Below are 19,221 nucleotides of genomic sequence, written 5' to 3'. Positions count from 1 at the left end.
ATAGATTTCACAATTCAGTAATTTTTACAGTTAGGATTAGAATACATATTTCTTGATTTTTGGTTAATTGCTTTTTTTGGAAAACGTTATGTATTTTGAAGGTGCTGATATTGATAAATATGCATTATTAACATAATTGACTCTCAATTTTTACTTGAGATATTATACTTAAAACATCAGAGGTCATAGGTAACACTCTTAAAATTAAAGTGTTGAAAAAAAAAGTGATTTTGTTCTCCTTTTTAATCACTCTAAAGTTTCATAGCTTTCCTGGTGTTAAGAAGGGGATCACAGGCTTTTCTACCAAACTAGCATGAATATAGTTTTTCACTTTTTTTTTCTTATAGTTTTTCACTTTTTAAATCTTAACAATTTCATACTTTGTTTTAGATAATTTTTTCTTCTGATATTTATCTGCATTTATCTCTTATGAGACAATATTTTAATATATAAACATATTACTTTAAAATGTATATACATTTTGAACAGAATAAAATGATATGTCAAGTTTTGTGACAGATCCAAAGCAGTCTTTTGAGTGAAATTCAAAGCTCTGTGAATTGTCTAAGATTGTTGAATCACAGACCTGTACCTCTGAAACAAATAATACATTATATGTTAAAATTAAAAAACGAAGAAGATAGCAGGAAGGGAAAAATGAAGGGGGGGGAATCGGAGGGGGAGACGAACCATGAGACTATGGACTCTGAGAAACAAACTGAGGGTTCTAGAGAGGAGGGGGGTGGGAGGATGAGTTAGCCTGGTGATGGGTATTAAAGAGGGCACGTATTGAATAGAGCACTGGGTGTTATACGCAAACAATGAATCATGGAACACTACATCAAAAACTAATGATGTAATGTATGGTGATTAACATAACATAATAAAATAAAATTTAAAAAAATTAAAAAAAGAAATTCAAAGATTTAAATGTATACATAAAAGAAAGGTACAAACACAATGATCTATAGTTTCATCTTAAGAAGTTAGAGATGAAAGAGCAAATTAAATCAAAGTAAAGAAGACAGAAAATAATAAAAAAGAAGTGGAAAATAGTAAGAATCTGAACAAAATAATAGACAAAATTAACCAAAACAAAAATGGGTTCTTTGGAAAGATTAATAAAGCTCATAGCAAAAATGATGTAGTAAAAGAGTGAGAAAATACAAGTTCTTAATATCAGGAATGAAGAAGGTGGTATTACTGCAAGCCAGCAAATATTAATAGAAATGATAAAAGGATATGATGAATAATTTCATGTAAATAAATTCATAACTTAGTTAAAATGGAAAAAAAAGTCTTGAAAAACATTTTACCAAAACTTATATAAGAAGAAAAAGTATCAGAAAAAGTCCTATAAGAATTCAAGAGATGAATTCATACAAAATAAAAATTATAATTCTAAGGTGTTGTTGCCTTTTGGTGAATTTATTAAATTATTTAAGAAAAATATATTACTGGGGCGCCCTGGGTGGCTCGGTTGGTTAAGCAACTGCCTTCGGCTCAGGTCATGATCCTGGAGTCCCGGGATCAAGTCCCACATCGGGCTCCCTACTCATCGGGCAGTCTGCTTCTCCCTCTGACCCTCCTCCTTCTCATGCTCTCTGTCTCTCATTCTCTCTCTCTCAGATAAATAAATAAAATCTTTAAAAAAAAAAAAAAGAAAAATATATTACTACTGGTAAGTAACATCTTTGTGGAAATAAAGGAGTTACCACTCCACAAGTTACATGAAGACATTAAAAACCCTGGTACCAAAATTGCACTAAAACTTTACAAAAATGTACATATGAATATCCCTCATGAACGCTTTTTTTTAAGTTTCTCTTATTTTTTTATATATTTATTTATCTGAGAGAGAGCGAAAGAGAGAGAGAGAGCACGAGCAGGGGGGAAGGGCGGAGGGAGAGGGAGAAGCAGACTGCCCACTGAGAAAGGAGCCTAATGTTCCCTAATCTTGAGCAGGACCCTGGGATCATGACCTGAGCAGAAGGCAGATGCTTAACTGACTGAGCCACCCAGGTGCCCCGCATATATCTATATTTTTAAGTCTTAATGTTTTAGCAAATTGAAACCAGCAATACATTAAAAAAAAAAAAAAACTTAACATTTCATGACCAGTGGTGTTTATCCTAGGAATTCAGGCTTAATTTGGCATTCAAAATAAATATTTAAAAATTCACCATATCAGCAGAATAAACAAAAATGATTAAAAATATAATATCTCAATGGTTGTAAAAAATATTCATGACAATTCAACATCAACTTATGTTAAAAAGAAAAAGAAAAATCCTCAGTAACCCAGGAATAAAAGAACATCAACCTAATAAAGGGCATGTGTGAGCAACTACAGCTAATGTAATACTTAATGGTAAAAGACTGGAAATTTCTCCTCTAATATCTTCAGCAAGAAAAAGATGTCTATTCTCAGTACTTTACATAACATTTTACTGGAAGTCCTAACCATTGCAATGGGCAAGAAAAAGGAATTTAAAAAATATAGATTGGAAAGAAAGAAGCAGAATTCATTATTTGCAAATAACATAACTGCAAGTAGAAAGTGTTAAAGAATATAACAAAAATCCTACAGAACTAATAGAAATTTAAGCCTATGATGCAGAATAAGTGTATGTATAAAAATAAACTGTACTTCTATGTATTAGCCACAATAACTGGACAATTAAATTTTTTAAAATACCATTTACAGTAGAATAAAAAATGCTTAGAAATAAATTTAATAAAAGATACACATGACTTTCCCACTGAAAACACTAAAATGTTGCTGAGAAAAATTAAAACATAAATAAATAGAAAGTTATATCATGTTCATGGATTGAAAGATTTAAAGTTGTTAATATGTTAATTCTCAAAATTATCTATAAATCCAACTTAGTCCCATTCAGAATCATAATTGGATTTTGTAGAAATTGACGTGCTATTTTTAAAATATACACAGTAGGGGCGCCTGGGTGGCTCAGTCGTTAAGCGTCTGCCTTCGGCTCAGGTCACGATCCCAGGGACCTGGGATCGAGCCCCACGTCGGGCTCCCTGCTCAGTGGGGAGCCTGCTTCTCCCTCTCCCTCTCCCCCTACTTGTGTTCCCTCTCTAGCTGTGTCTCTCTCTGTCAAATAAATAAAATCTTTAAAAAAAAATAAATAAATAAATAAAATAAAATAAAATAAAATAAAATATACACAGTAATGTAAAGGGTCTACAATAGGTAAATAATCTTGAAAAATTGCAAAATTGGAAAACCTATCCTTGGTGATCAACACTATAGTTATGGTGAAAAAAATAGACACAAAAATTAATGGAAATAAGAAAGTCATTTCTTGATTCTAAATTCCTAGTTCAGACACAAAAGTTAATTAATATAAGATGGATTCTAAACTTAAACATAAAACCCAATGTCATAAAGCTTCTAGGAAAAATGTTGGAGAATCTCCTTGCAACCTTGGAGTAGGCAAATATTTCTTACAGAAATATCTTCTAGAGAAGATATAGAAAACAATAACCATATGCAAAAGAAAAACAACAAAATAGTAAATTAGACTTTGTCAAAATTAAAAACTTCTGCAAACCTAAGACACTTTTGTAAAATATGTAGTTATGTATAGACTGAGAGAAAATATTTGTGATACATATAGCTGACAAAGATTATATACAGAATATTTTCTTAAACTCCTGCAGTACAATTATATAAAGACATACCAATAGAAAAATGGGCAAAACTTGAGCAGACACCTTACAAAATAATATATGCAAATCTCTAATAATAAATGCAAATGGTACATGATAAGGAGCTGATCATAATTAGTCTTCAGGGAAATGCAAATTATAACTATAATAAACTACCTCTGCACACTCAATAGAATATCTAAAAAAAAAAATCTTTGATCATAAAATATTGGGATAAGTGTAGAGCAACCAGAATTCTCATACATTGCTGGAGTGGAGAGTAAGAGGTTTTTAAATATATGTCCAATTTAGAAATATTTTTTGGCAATTAGTTAACAAGTTAATTATATATCTACCTGGTGACTTAGCAATTCCACTCCTAAGTACTTATGGTAGTGACATAAAATTGGAAGACTTTCAAAAGCCTTACACAAGAATGTTCATAATAGCTTTATTTATAGTGCCAAACTACAGGAAACAGCTCTGTTATCTATCAATAAGAGAATGATTAGCAAATTTCAGTATATTCATCTAATGGAATATTACACAGCAATGTAAATGAACAAACATCTGAAAATCACACAAGTGATTTTCATTATGAAAGAAGCCAGACATAGGGGCGCCTGGGTGGCTCGGATGGTTAAGCATCTGCCTTCGGCTCAGGTCATGATCCCAGGGTCCTGGGATCGAGTTCCACATCAGGCTCCTGGCTCAGCGGGGAGCCTGCTTCTCCCTCTGACCCTCTCCCCTCTCATGCTGTTTCTCTCTCGCTCGCTCTCCAAAAAATAAATAAATAAAATCTTTAAAAAAAAAAAAGAAAGAAGCCAGACATAAAAGAGTAAATACAATATAATTCCATTCTAAAAAAGTTCTAGAAGAAGCAAAAAGAAATATGATGCTAAGAAATTAAATCTGTGGGTGTTATTTATTGGGAAGAGGCACAGAAGGACCTTTCTGTGATTTAAAGGCATGTAGATTAAGCAAATGTGTGCATTGTCAGAACCAATCCAATTGTTCATTTAGGAGCTTTGCATTTCATTGCATGCAAATTATGCCGCAAAGATATACTCTTCTTTGATTTTTAGCAAAAATGTTAGATGATATTTTATTTCTTAATGTAGAAACTGATACAGAGATTTTTAAGTAACCCTTAGGAGTTTCCACATAGACTGGTGCTTCCTTCAATCTCCCTAGCCTCATCAGGACGACTTAAGTGTAAGTGCTTGTTAATTAAGTCCAGTAGCTAAATAACAGTATATAATTCTACAAGTTAGAGAAAATATATTAATCAAATATTATGAATGAAATATAATAGAGATACAAAATGTATGTAGTTGATATGATACTATTTTTACAATAAATGTCTCCAATTATAGGTTAGCAAATAACTGTAAATGTGAATACATTCTGAAACAAAAATAACATCTGCTCCCTTTGCATAAGCATTCATAGAATGCTTTGTGATATAAAAATATTTGTATTCAAGCAGAAATCCCAACTTTTAAAAAATTACCAATTACTGTCAGGAGATAATGGTTTAGAAAATAAATATGATGATGTGAGCATTTTACCTATACTTCATAAATGCTTACATGCACAATCTTCATTCAGTGGGAGTTTGAGGAAAGCAGGTGCTCTTTTTAAAAATGACACTGTTAGGGTCACTTCTTCTCCAGCGTTCCGAAGCACCTGAACCTAAAATAAAACCGAAGGAAAATGATACTTTATTGCTATGGGCACAAAGTATCTTATATGATTGCAAAACCTTGAAATGATTCGTTGTCTTTTCCACCCCTCTTTTTTCCGTAGTGGTCAGAAACATTTTATTCAAGATAGGGGGAATGAATTATGTAACATTGTAGGAATACAGCCATCATGTTCTTCCTCTTCCCGACATTTGGTGGTCCCCTGTTCACTCACAGTGTCATCATCTTCCATTCATATTTATAGAGGTCTCTTAGTATTTGGTGTGTATTAGGCAATATGAAAGATTATGACATCTACAGAAACATGTAGTGCTCAAGCCACTGTGTCATTAATTTAATAATATTTACTGAACCTCTATTATACACTACTTGGAGATATAAAAATAAATGACCCTGCAGATGCTGATGAATGAGTTAATTCACATTAAACAAAATTGGCCCAATTCAGTCAAGCACTTTTGCAACAAAATAAATAAATAAATAGGTATTATTTTCCTATTATATCATTGCATATTTTATTCTCCTTTCCCTGCAAACTTGGAATAATGGTGGAGACTGTTATCATCAACTCTCAACACTTTTCAAATTATAGAATAGGTCTAATTCTACCAGTTAAAATAATGTCAATTTCTTCAAAAATTGTATCAAAACAATTGTAAGAAATACTAGAAGAAGTACAGGAAGCTGAGGAGTTATCTATAACAAACATACGTAGAAAAGATATAGGCATATTTATAGTTTTGAAATCTCACATCAGCTAAGAGGAGAATTACGAATAATTAGTGAAGAGACAGTTATTAAACATGGGGATACAGCTTGTGACTAAACATCTAGAAAAAAATGCTCCACCTCCAGTAATTAGAGAATTGGCTATCAAAAGGATTTAGAATGACTTTGGGGCTGGAGAAGATGGATTGGCTTCATCTTCCCCTGCTCCTCTTCAGTAACTATAAACACTCAAAAACCTGCAAGATACAACTGAAATGCAAGTCAAACTCTGACAGGTAGAAAGAGAAAAGAAGAACTAGTTAGGAATCCCAGGACTGATGGAGCAGCACAGAGGAGGGGTGTTTTAGATGCTCCCACCCAACAGAGGGATTTCTACCCACTGGAGGATAAAGAGTCCCTTTGTCCACTTAGTGGCACAAGGGGGCCCAGCCTGAGAAATCTCCTTCCACCTCCTCAAACAGCATCAACAAGGAACAGTGGGAAATCAATTAGACCAAAGAAGCCAAACAGGCTCTAAAAAGTATATTGTCGATGGAACCACAGTCCACAAAATTAGGCTAGAACCTGTATGGTAAATAGAGTGAATTCCTGCTAAAAAGAAAAAAAAACAAAGTCTTACATAAGAACCACAGGCTCAACATAATAAGCAAGGTGGCTAAAATACAATAAAATAACACATCTCACTAAAAACCAGAAAAATCACAATTTGAATGAGAAAATATAGCTAACTCCAACTAGATGAATTACAAACTGGTATTATCTGATAAGGTTTTAAAGCCACCTTAATAAAAATGTCAGCAAGAAATTACAGTCTCTTGAATCAAATGAAAAATTACAAAATCTCAGCAAAGAAATGCAAATTGTGAAAAAGAACCAAATAGAACTATAGAACTAAAAACAGCATTAACATAAATTAAAAAAAAACATATTGGATTGGCTCAATAATACAGCGAAGATGACAGAAGTTAGAATCAGTAAACTTGAGCACAGAACAATAAAATTCACCCACTCACATGCAGGAAAAAATAATGTATTTCATCACATTAAAGGTAGAAAAAAAAGGTTTAAAAATGAAAAAAATATATAGTCATTTAAATAGATGCAAAGACGAATTTAATAAAATACATTTGATAAAAATTCATAGAAAACTGAGTATACAAAAGAGTATCTTCATATTAGAAAGAGGATATAGAAATATCTTTAAGAAACATCATCGTTAATGGTGATTTATTAAGACATTTCTCTCTCAGATCAGAAATGAGACAAAAATGTCTACTATCTCATTTTCCTTAATCTTTCTTCAGGTCTTATTGCAATAAGGCAAGAAAAGAGCTAATAAAATGCCCAAGAATTGAAAGAAGAAATGAAACTGTCATTATTCAGAGATAAGATAATTTTGAGCATAGAAAATCCTTGGGAATCTATAGACATTATTACATGAGACATTACCAGTTGAGTTACTAAGGGAGTTCAGCATGAAATAGTATAGATACAAAGCAATACACTGTTAGAAAGAAAACCATAGGCCCAAAATGGAGTCATATATGTTAGGTTATCACCAAATCAGAGCTTAATACCTAATCTAATTGCAATTTCAAACTCTCCCAAAAATACAGTCTTAAATAGACAGAAGTTTTCTGGTCAGCACCATGGAGGTAATCTGTCACATGGGCCTTCTCCAACCCCCAAAGGAAGATGAAGTAATCCATCTGCTAAGGCCTCTTGCCCTTCCTCCTAAAGGAAGGTGATCCTGCCTCAAACAATACTTTCTCTTTTTTTCTTTTCTTTCTTTCTTTTTTTTTTTTACTAAGTCTCCCTCCCCTTGTCTGCCTATAAAATCCTTCCATTTTATAGGCAGGAGCTCTTGGAGCTCCTTTCTACTTGCTAGATGGGATGCTGCCTGATTCATAAATGGCTTAATAAAGTGAATTAGATTTTTAAATTTACTTGTTTAAATTTTGTTTTTTAACAATACAAAGGTCAACTGATTTTGATTCAATATCAACAAACAAATATATCAATTTTTAAATAATGTCAGACTATGCTGTCATGGATCACTAAATGTAATACTATAAAGATATCAATTCCCTCCTACTTTTCTATAAATGCAAGACAATCCTTTTCAAATTCCCAATGTCTTTTTTTTTATTCAATTTTTGGCTTCGTATGAATTTATGAACTTGCCTTATGTTTTGCATTGACATTTAACACTGATATAATCATTATTATATAACTGTATTGAGAGTTCATTAGTGAAATATATGGGATGGTGGAACACAATAGGCCAATATTTATATTCTATAGTAAATGTATAACAAATAATTTCTATCATTAAATAATAAAGAACAGTATGAGCATCTTAAGGGTAAATATGAGAATAAACAGGTATAAGTTAAATATGGTTGCCTCAGAAATAAGAAACGGACAACTCATTTACATGTGTACTTCAATCTTAAAGTTTTATTCAAGTATAATTGAGAAAAATAAAAAAAATATTTTTATATAATATATAATAATTTAAAATCTCACCCTAGGGGATAACTTAGTTTTGTTTTTAATAAAAGGTCAATTGTGGTTATCTTTCTGGCCAATCACAAGTTCAAGTCCTTGACACACACACATGTCTTAATAAATGCAGGAATATTCATTTTTTCAGTGAACAGGATTGAGATAATGTGTTTTTAAATTTTTTCTCAGCTTTGCTACTATGCTTTGAATGCATATTTCATCAGCCTGATACTGTCAGGTTGAAAACTATAGGTTCTACATCATGAATAATGATGGATGTCATCTTCCTGCAAAATCAGAAATCTGTACCAATAAATCTGTACCAGTTGTCTTTTTCATTATCATTCACATTTTATGATGCAAATCAAAAGTACATTTTGATCTGATCATGGATTATCATGGCTATTCTATCATATTGCCTTGGGTGTGTATGTGAGCAAAGTGTGAGAGATAGGTAAAGTATGGCAATAATAAGAGGGAATAGGGGGAAGGAATTAAAATAGATATTTATAGGTTTATTATATTAAACCACGACAAACCTAACAACTCAGTTCATGAACTGAAGTTTTTGAGTTCCGCTCACCTGTTAGAAGGGAAACTTCATAAAATCATTTTGTCTTCTTCACTCTTTTCTCCTTCCCCTTGGAGGATGTTCTATTTAATATGACATATTAAATAGGAATTTATCCATCTGCCACTGCTATGGTATATGAAGTCAAGAATGTCCGTGCCTGGGAACTGTTATATATATATATATATATATTTTTTGAAGACTTTATTTTTATAGAGTAGTTTTAGGTTCACAGCAAAACTTTGGGGGAAAGCACAGAGATTTCCCATATGCTCCCTGCCTACCCATGTGCACTGCCTCCTGGTCATCAACATCCATCCTCCATCAGAAGGGTACATTTGTTACAAATGATGAACTGACATTGCATCATTATCACCCAGGGTCCATTGTCTACCTTAGGGTTCACTCTTGGTCTTGTAAATTCTCTGGATTTGGGGAAATATGTAATGATATGTATTCAGCACTATTGTATGATATAGAGTATTTTAACTGTCCTAAAAATCCTCTGTGGTCTGCCTAATCATCCCTGTCTCCTACCTCAACCTTGGGGGATTGTATACTGTAAGTACACATCAGGAAACACACACCCACATACACACACACACACACACACCCCCCACACACACATCTTCAGTGGCAAGAAGAGCAGTAAGAAGGTTTGTGAGGATCATAGTCACTAGCCTAGCATGATGTCAGAACAATCAAATAAGATTTAGATCTCCAGAGAGTAAGGTAAGCATTGCTGCTCACTGATGACAGTGATGGAAAACAGTTACCTAGAATTTCACATTAACATTTGACTCATCTCTCTTGACATATTGTTAAGTGCAGTAAATCATTTTCTTAAAGCCCTGACTCCTGGCTGAAAAGGAAATTAAACATGACTTTGAGGAATGGTTTTAAACAGGTTGCCTTACTGACAAAACAACTAAGCTAACACTAGATACAATCACATGCTTTGCTGCTCATGTTAACATAGTAATTACATGTCGACATGGAATAAACAAATCACTTTTTTATTATATATATTATTATGTAATCACTTTTTGTTTATATTAGTTGTGGGGAAAAACTTGACTTATTACTTGTATTATAGAATAAAAGATTGAGAGAAAACTGTAACTTAAAAGCTTTCCAAAATGGGGTTAATGGGTCCTCTGGCCCTGTGCACCTGCTTTCACATTCAGGTTTCAGGGGAATCTATGGAGTGGCAGATGAGAGAGTACACTACTCTTGCTATAGTGTGAATGCAGGTGAATACATTCATTCCTACAGATTACACCTGGGGTCAGTGGCTGCCAGTTTTCAGGGCAGGAGATAGAGCTTTTTTTAAGAGAGAAACATTTGACCAAAGAAGGAGTCTACAGTAGTCACAAGAACTGGTGCTATTGGGTTGGTAGTAAATCAAATGGAACAGCAGACATTATCCAAATGGAAAACAGGGTATAGAACTATATCTAGGAAGATCATTGGAAGTAGCAGGTGAACCAACTGTGAGAAACCAACTACAATTTAGAATTTGGAAGAAGCAATGCAAAAGAAGAAAGGGATCTGGGATGGTCTAAAACTGTCATTTCTCACCTTGTATTACTATGACCAGGGGATACCAAATAGTGCTGGAAGATCCAGGAATAGATGGACTAGGGCATAGAGATCAGAATTGTCATGGATAAAGCAGCTCCAGAAAGGTGATGCGACATTCCTGAGGATGCATTCACTCATTTTTTCATCTTTCCTGCATTTTAATTTATGAAAAACACTCCATATGTAAAGGAGTACAATAGGAGCCTTTCTACTGGCATTTCTAGTCCAAATTTTATGCTGCTTTAGAATGAAAAGTCGTAGCACAAATGTGTATCTGGTTATATGTTTAAAAAAGAACTACTAAAATTTTAATATTTCTGAATTGCTAAAGTTTCAACCTAAAATAGCGTTCAAGTATACAGTAATTTTTGAATTTTTGTAAATATTACAATCAAGAATGAAGTCTGAATGAATAATAAATTTAAGCTCTGATAATCAGGATGCAATAATAATATCAATGAATTTCAATATGCAAAAGAACAATTTACTTTAGTGATGCAAAAATGTTGAAACACTTGAGCAAATTTTCCTGGAATATTTAAAGCTATGACTAAAAATAATTCCATCACTTTCAAATACTCCATTAAAACAAGATTCTTTGTAACAAAAGTGGGTGAAAAGTCAAATGCTAGATGAATCCAACTTCAACATAACAAGCAGAATACATTGTTAGCTAGTTCCCATGGTTATATAAATGCTAGTATAGTATTTATTTTAATTCCAAGATGATTTCCTCAATAATTCAAGCAATATTTTACTTTGTTTTCTTATTGTTATATGGCCAATTGCCTAGTTTATGTTCTGCTAAGCAGGCTTAATTCAATTTTAAAATTCATGAAAGCTTTACTTCACAAAAGGCATCAGGAACAGATGGGTTCAAAACTAAGTTTTATCTAATTCTTAAAGAAGAAATTATTCCAGCATAAAATTATTGAACCCCCTCAATTCATGTCACTAAATCAAAGTAAAAGGAAAATTAATAATAAAGGCTGACATATGAAGAAAAGAAACAAAAGGCCACTGTTAATATAAATATAGTTGTAATAATTTAAATATACTATTCACATATAGAATCCTACAAGTGACAAATGAAATTGTACTATGACCAAATAGGTCTTATTTCAAAAGAGCAAGCCTGGATAAATATAAAGAAGTTATTATAAATGTAACTAATTTCATCAACAAGTTAAACATATGTAACCTATCTATTAATACATATTAGATAATAGATTAGAGAGAGAGAGAGAGAGAGAATTTTATCCTCTCCAATAGAATCTGAAAGGGCATTTGGTCAAATTGAGCTGTACTTTCTTATAAAAACTCTAAGAAAAATAGGAATGGAAGAATATTCGTGATATTTCTTGAATATGCCTGGCTGTTTCATGAGCCTAGCATAGTCTCTCCCTAAATATTTGCATGGCTAACATCCTTACCTCCTCTACTCTTAACTCAAAAATCATCCTAATGAGTCCTATCTTCATCAACCTATTTAAAATTATAGCTTTCCACATACCTCTGTCCTCATTTCCCTCTTCTGTCATTTTTCATACCTATTAACACATCCCTACTTACCCCATACTGTGCACTTGAACTTTTAATATATGACAGACTTTTTTTTAATCTAGTTTTAAAAGACTGGTTATAATAAATGGTACAAACACATCTGGCTATCTTTACAGAAGAAAATAAGATAGGACACGATTTTAAACAATATACTAACAATATGTCTTAATGAATTAAAGAGTTAAATGTAAATACTACTACCAAAATAATCTTGTAAGAAATTATATGTAGGATTCCATGTAAAATCTAGGGTGAAAAGAACATAAACCCTCAACTGCAAACCCAGAACTTAAAGTAGACAGCTATACTTGTAAAACTATATATAGATAGATAGCAATGTACATAATTGTAAATTTTGCAACAGTTTTTCCTGTTCATTACTTACTTTTTAATTTTTGTTAAATTTTATTTTATTATGTTATCTTAATCACCATACATTACAGCATTAGTTCTTGATGTAGTGTTCCATGATTCATTGTTTGCATATAACACCCAGTGCTCCATTCAATACATGCCCTCTTTAATACCCATCACCAAGCTAACCCATCCCCCCACCCCCCACCACTCTAGAACCCTCAGTTTGTTTCTCAGAGTCCATAGTCTCTCATGGTTCGACTCCCCTTCTGATTCCCCTCTTCATTTTTCCCTTCCTACTATCTTCTTCTTTTTTTAACATATAATGTATTATTTGTTTCAGAGGTACAGGTCTGTGATTCATCAGTCCTACACAATTCACGGCGCTCACCATAGCACATACACTCCCAATGTCTATCACCCAGCCACCCCATCCCTCCCACCCCCCACCACTCCAACAACCCTCAGTTTGATTCCTGAGATTAAGAATTCCTCATATCAGAGAGATCATATGATACATGTCTTTCTCTGATTGACTTATTTCACTCAGCATAATACCCTCCAGTTCCATCTACGTAGTGGCAAATGGCAAGATTTCATTCCTTTTGATGGCTGCATAATATTCCATTGTATATATATATATATATATATATATATACCACATCTTCTTTATCCATTCATTTGTCGAAGGACAGCTTGGCTCTTTCCATAGTTTGCCTATTGTGGACATTGTTGCTATAAACATCAGGGTGCATGTACCCCTTCAGATCCCTACATTTGTATCTTTGGGGTAGATACCCAATAGTGCAATTGCTGGGTCGTATGGTAGCTCTATTTTCAACTTCTTGAAGAACCCCCATACTGTTTTCCAGAGTGGCTACACCAGCTTGCATTCCCACCAACAGTGCAGGAGGGTTCTCCTTTCTCCGCATCCCTACCAACATCTGTCGTTTCCTGACTTGTTAATTTTAGCCATTCTGACTGGTGTGAGGTGGTATCTCATTGAGGTTTTGATTGGGATTTCCCTGATGCCGAGCGATGTGGAGCGCTTTTTCATGTGTGTGTTGGACATTTCGATGTCTTCTTTGGAAAACTGCCTGTTCATGTCTTCTGCCCATTTCTTGATTGGATCATTTGTTCTTTCGGTGTTTGAGTTTGATAAGTTCTTTATAGATTATGGATACTAGCCCTTTATTTGATATGTCATTTGCAAATATCTTCTCCCATTCTGTCGGTTGTCTTTTGGTTTTGTTGACTGTTTCTTTTGCTGTGCAAAAGCTTCTTATCTTGATGAAATCCCAGTAGTTCCTTTTTGCCCTTGCTTCCCTTGCCTTTGGTGATGTTTCTAGGAAGAAGTTGGTGCAGCTGAGGTCCAAGAGGTTGCTGCCTGTGTTCTCCTTTAGGATTTTGATGGACTCCTGTCTCACATTGAGGTCTTTCAACCATTTGGAGTCTATTTTTGTGTGTGGTGTAAGGAAATGGTCCAGTTTCATTCTTCTGCATGTGGCTGTTCAATTTTCCCAACACCGTTTGTTGAAGAGACTGTCTTTTTTCCACTGGACATTCTTTCCTGCTTTGTTGAAGATTAGCTGACCATAGAGTTGAGGGTCCATTTCTGGGCTCTCTATTGTGTTCCACTGATCTATGTGTCTGTTTTTGTGCCAATACCATACTGTCTTGATGATGACAGCTTTGTAATAGAACTTGAAGACAGGAATTGGGATGCCACCAGCTTTGCTTTTCTTTTTCAACATTCCTCTATTTGGGGTCTTTTCTGGTTCCATACAACGTTTAGGATTATTTGTTCCATTTCTTTGAAAAAGTGGATGGTATTTTGATGGGGATTGTATTAAATGTATAGATTGCTCTAGGTAGCATGGACATCTTCACAGTATTTGTTCTCCCAATCCATGAGCATGGAACATTTTTCCATATCTTTGTTTCTTCCTCAATTTTTTTCGTGAGTATTTTATAGTTTTCTGACTACAGATTCTTTGCCTCTTTGGTTAGATTTATTCTTAGGTATCTTATGGTTTGGGGTACAATTGTAAATGGGATCAACTTCTTAATTTCTCTTTCTTCAGTCTTGTTGTTGGTGTATAGGAATGCCACGGAATTTTGTATTAATTTTATATCCTGCCACTTTACTGATCTCCTGTATGAGTTCTAGAAGTTTTGGGGTGGAGTCTTTTGGGTTTTCCACAAAAAATTATCATATCAGCAAAGAGTAAGAGTTTGACTTCTTCTTCACTGATTTGGATGTCTTTTATTTCTTTTTGTTGTCTGATTGCTGTGGCTAGGACTTTTAGTACTATGTTGAATAGTTTGGAAGTTTTCCTTCCATTTCTATTTTTTTGGAACCGTTTCAGAAGAATAGGTATTAATTCTTCTTTAAATGTTTGGTAAAATTCCCCTGGGAAGCCATCTGGCCCTGGGCTTTTGTTTGTTGGGAGATTTTTGATGACTACTTCAATTTCCTTAGTGATTATAGGTCTGTTCAGGTATTCTATTTCTTCCTGGTTCAGTTTTGGTAGTTGATACATCTCTAGGAATGCATCCATTTTTTCCAGATTATCTAATTTGCTGCCATAGAGTTGCTCATAATATGTTCTTATAATTGTTTGTATTTCTTTGGTGTTGGTTGTGATCTCTCCTCTTTCATTCATGATTTTATTTATTTGGGTCATTTCTCTTTTCTTTTTGATAAGTCTGGACACAGGTTTATTAATATTACTAATTCTTTCAAAGAACTAGCTCCTACTTTCGTTGATCTGTTCTACTTTTCTTTCAGTTCTATTTCATTGATTTCTGCTCTGATCTTTATTATTTCTCTCCTCTTGCTGGGTTTAGACTTTATTTGCTGTTCTTTTTCCAGCTCCTTTAGGTGTAGGGTTAGGTTATGTATTTGAGACCTTTCTTGTTTCTTGAGAAAGGCTTGTATTGCTGTATAGTTTGCTCTTAGGACTGCCTTCGCTGTATCCCAAAGATTTTGAACAGTTGTGTTTTCATTTTCATTTGTTTACATAAAATTTTTAACTCTTCTTTAATTTCCTAGTTGGCCCATTCATTCTTTAGTAGGATGCTCTTTAGCCTCCATGTATTTGAGTTCTTTCCAACTTTCCTTTTGTGACTGAGTTCTACTTTCAAAACATTGTGGTCTGAAAATAGGCAGCGAATGATCCCAATCTTTTGGTACCATTTGAGACCTGATTTGTGACCTAGGATGTGATCTATTCTGGAGAATGTTCCATGAGCACCAGAGAAGAATGTGTATTCTGTCGCTTTGGGATGATATGTTCTGAATATATCTGTGAAGTCCATTAGGTCCAGTGTGTCATTTAAAGTCTTTATTCCTTGTTGATCTTTTGCTTAGATGATATGTCCATTTCAGTGAGGGGGGTGTTAAAGTCCCCCACTATTACTGTATTGTTGTCAATGTGTTTCTTTGCTTTTGTTATTAATTGCCTTATATAATTGGCTGCTCCCATGTTAGGGGCATAAATATTTACAATTGTTAGGTCTTCTTGTTGGATAGATCCTTTAAGCAGGATATACTGTCCTTTCTCATCTCTTATTACAGTCTTTGGTTTAAAATCTAATTTATCTGATATAAGGATTGCCACCCCAGCTTTCTCTTGGTGTCCATTAGCATGGTAAATGGTTTTCCACCCCCTCACTTTCAATCTGGAGGTGTTTTTGGTTCTAAAATGAGTCTCTTGCAGACAGCATATCGGTGGGTCTTGTTTTTTTATCCAATCTGATAGCCTGCATCTTTTGATTGGGGCACTTAGCCCATTTACATTCAGGGTAACTATTGAAAGATATGAATTTAGTGCTAGGGTATTGCCTGTAAGGTGACTGTTACTGTATATTGTCTGTGTTCCTTTCTGGTCTATGTTACTTTTAGGGTCTCTCTTTGCTTAGAGGACCCCTTTCAAGATTTCTTGTAGGGTTGGTTTGGTGTTTGCAAATTCCTTTAGCTTTTGTTTGTCCTGGAAGCTTTTTATCTCTCCTTCTATTTTCAATGACAGCCTAGCTGCATATAGTATTCTTGGCTGCATATTTTTCTCATTTAGTGCTCTGAATATATCATGCCAGTCCTTTCTGGCCTGCCAGGTCTCTATGGATAGGTATGTTGTCAGTCTAATGTTTCTACCATTGTAGGTTACAGATCTCTTGTCCTGAACTGCTTTCAGGATTTTCTCTTTGTCTCTGAGACTCGTAAGTTTTACTATTAGATGTTGAGGTGTTGACCTATTTTTATGGATTTTGAGCGGGATTCTCTGTACCTCCTGGATTTTGATGCGTTTCCTTCCCCAAGTTAGGGAAGTTCTCTGCTATAATATCCTCCGATATACCTTCTGCCCCTCTCTCTTTCTTCTTCTTCTGGGGTCCCAATTATTCTAATATTGTTTCATCTTATGGTATCACTTATCTCTCGAATTCTGTCCTCGTAATCCAGTAGTTGTTTATCTCTCTTTTTCTCAGCTTCTTTATTTTCCATCATTTGGTCTTCTTTTTTTTTTTTTTTTTTTTTAAATTTTATTTTTTTTTTTATTTTTTTTTTAAAGATTTTATTTATTTATTTGAGAGAGAGAGAATGAGAGAGAACACATGAGAGGGGATAGGGTCAGAGGGCAAAGCAGACTCCCCGCTGAGCAGGGAGCCCGATGCGGGACTCGATCCAGGCACTCCAGGATCATGACCTGAGCCGAAGGCAGTCGCTTAACCAACTGAGCCACCCAGGCGCCCCCATCATTTGGTCTTCTATATCACTAATTCTCTCTTCTGCCTCTTTTATTCCAGAAGTTAGAGCCTCCATTTTTGATTGCACCTCATTAATAGCCTTTTTGATTTCATCTTGGTTAGATTTTAGTTCTTTTATTTCTCCAGAAAGGGTTTTTCTAGTATTTTCCATGCTTTTTTCAAACCCAGCTAGTATTTATAATCATCATTCTGAACTCTAGATCTGACATCTTACTAATGTCCATATTGATTAGGTCCCTGGCAGTTGGTACTGCCTCTTGTTCTTTTTTTTTTTTTTTCTTGAGGTAATTTTTTCCATCTTGTCATTTTGTCCAGAGGAGAATAGATGAATGAGAGAACAAAATGCTAACAGGGTAACAATGACCCCAGAAAAATATATGCTGAGCCAATCAGAAGAGATCTGAAACTGGGGGAAAAGAAAGGGAAAGAAAGAAAAAAGAAAAAGAAAAGAATATGATCAAATATGATCAGGCTGGTGAATAGATCAGTGCCACACACTAGATTTTGGGCATATTTTGGTCTGTTAGAAGAAACTGCCTCCCAAAATTTTAAAGAATGAAAAGCTTATATATGTACAAAAGTAAAGGTAAATATGATGAAGGGATGGAATATGAATTTAAAGATGAAAATTATAAAAGATTTTTTAAAAGGAATTGATAAGATAAGAGGTTGGTTGAAAAAAGAAAGAAGATAAATTTTAAGAAAAGGGGGGAGAGAATATGATCAGGCAGGAGACTAGAACAAAGCCATACACTAGAGATTTAGGGTATATTTTTGTCTGTTAGAAGAAATTGTATCCCAAAATTTTGAAGAGAGAACAACTTATATATACAATCCAAAAATAAGGTTAACTACTATGAAGGGATAGAATATGACACTAAAAATGAAAAATAAAAAGGATTTTTTAAAAAGGGATTGATAAGATGTTCATTGAAAAGGGGAAAAATAAAAAAAAAATAGAAAAAGAAAAAAAAAAAGGAAATTAAAAAATTAACTTTGAAAGCCTAAAGAATCATGGGATAAAAGCCATGAATTCTATGTGCAGTATTCCTCTAGCACTGGAGTTCTGCCATTTTCATTGATCGGTAAACTTGGTCTTGGCTGGCGGTTCTTGCTGATCTTCTGGTAGAGTGCCCTGTTGCTGCAGTTCTCAAATGTCTTTGCTGGAAGCAGAATTGCCCTGCCCTTGCTTGTGCCGGGCTAAGTAATCTGCTCGAGTTTCCTCTCTGTAGCTTTTGTTCCCTGCAAGCTTTCTGTACAGCTTTGGAGCATGAGTGAAAACAGCCTCCCAATCTCTGCCCCGGAGGAGTTGAGAACTCGGGACCCTACTCCTCAGGGTGCCCCTGGAGAAAAGCAGTCAATCACTCCCGTCTCCCCAGTCTCCATCCACACTCCGTGCTCACCCAGCCTGTGACCGAACGTTTCTATCTCTGGCACCCAACACTGTTTGGAGTTTCCAAACCCAGCAGATCCCTGTGGTGTGCTCCCATGCCACTCCTCCCAGGGGAGGAAGGAGAGTCTCCTCAAATCTGCCCCTTCTTTGGTCCCTGCTGGAAGAGCAGTGGCCCGACTGTGCCACGGATCACAGTTTATGGCAACCCCAAGACTACTCGGCTCTGTCTCTGCAGCTGGCTTCCCTGCTCTGATACCTGGGAGCTCTGCCACACTCAGGCACCCCTGGTCTTTCTGTGACCCTGAGTGTCCTGAGACCACACTGTTCCACGAGGGTTCCACCCCCTGCTTAGCCACTGGAGTGACATC

The 19,221-nt window shown here is 34.7% G+C and overlaps 1 protein-coding gene across 2 annotated transcripts in view; it reads right to left on the bottom strand.

Moving 5' to 3' along the window:
• Positions 1-19,221, bottom strand: part of SNTG1 (syntrophin gamma 1) — a 342,258-nt gene that overhangs the window by 223,037 nt on the left and 100,000 nt on the right. For both annotated transcript variants that reach the window (XM_021688424.1, XM_021688425.1), the window contains exon 7: positions 5,271-5,373. In XM_021688424.1, the coding sequence (XP_021544099.1) occupies positions 5,271-5,373 (103 nt within the window). The remainder of the gene's footprint in view (positions 1-5,270; positions 5,374-19,221) is intronic.

Source organism: Neomonachus schauinslandi, chromosome 4, assembly GCF_002201575.2.
Source record: "Neomonachus schauinslandi chromosome 4, ASM220157v2, whole genome shotgun sequence".
Taxonomy (NCBI): domain Eukaryota; kingdom Metazoa; phylum Chordata; class Mammalia; order Carnivora; family Phocidae; genus Neomonachus; species Neomonachus schauinslandi.
Note: the sequence above shows the minus strand (reverse complement) of the source record. Positions and strands in the feature narration are given on the sequence as shown.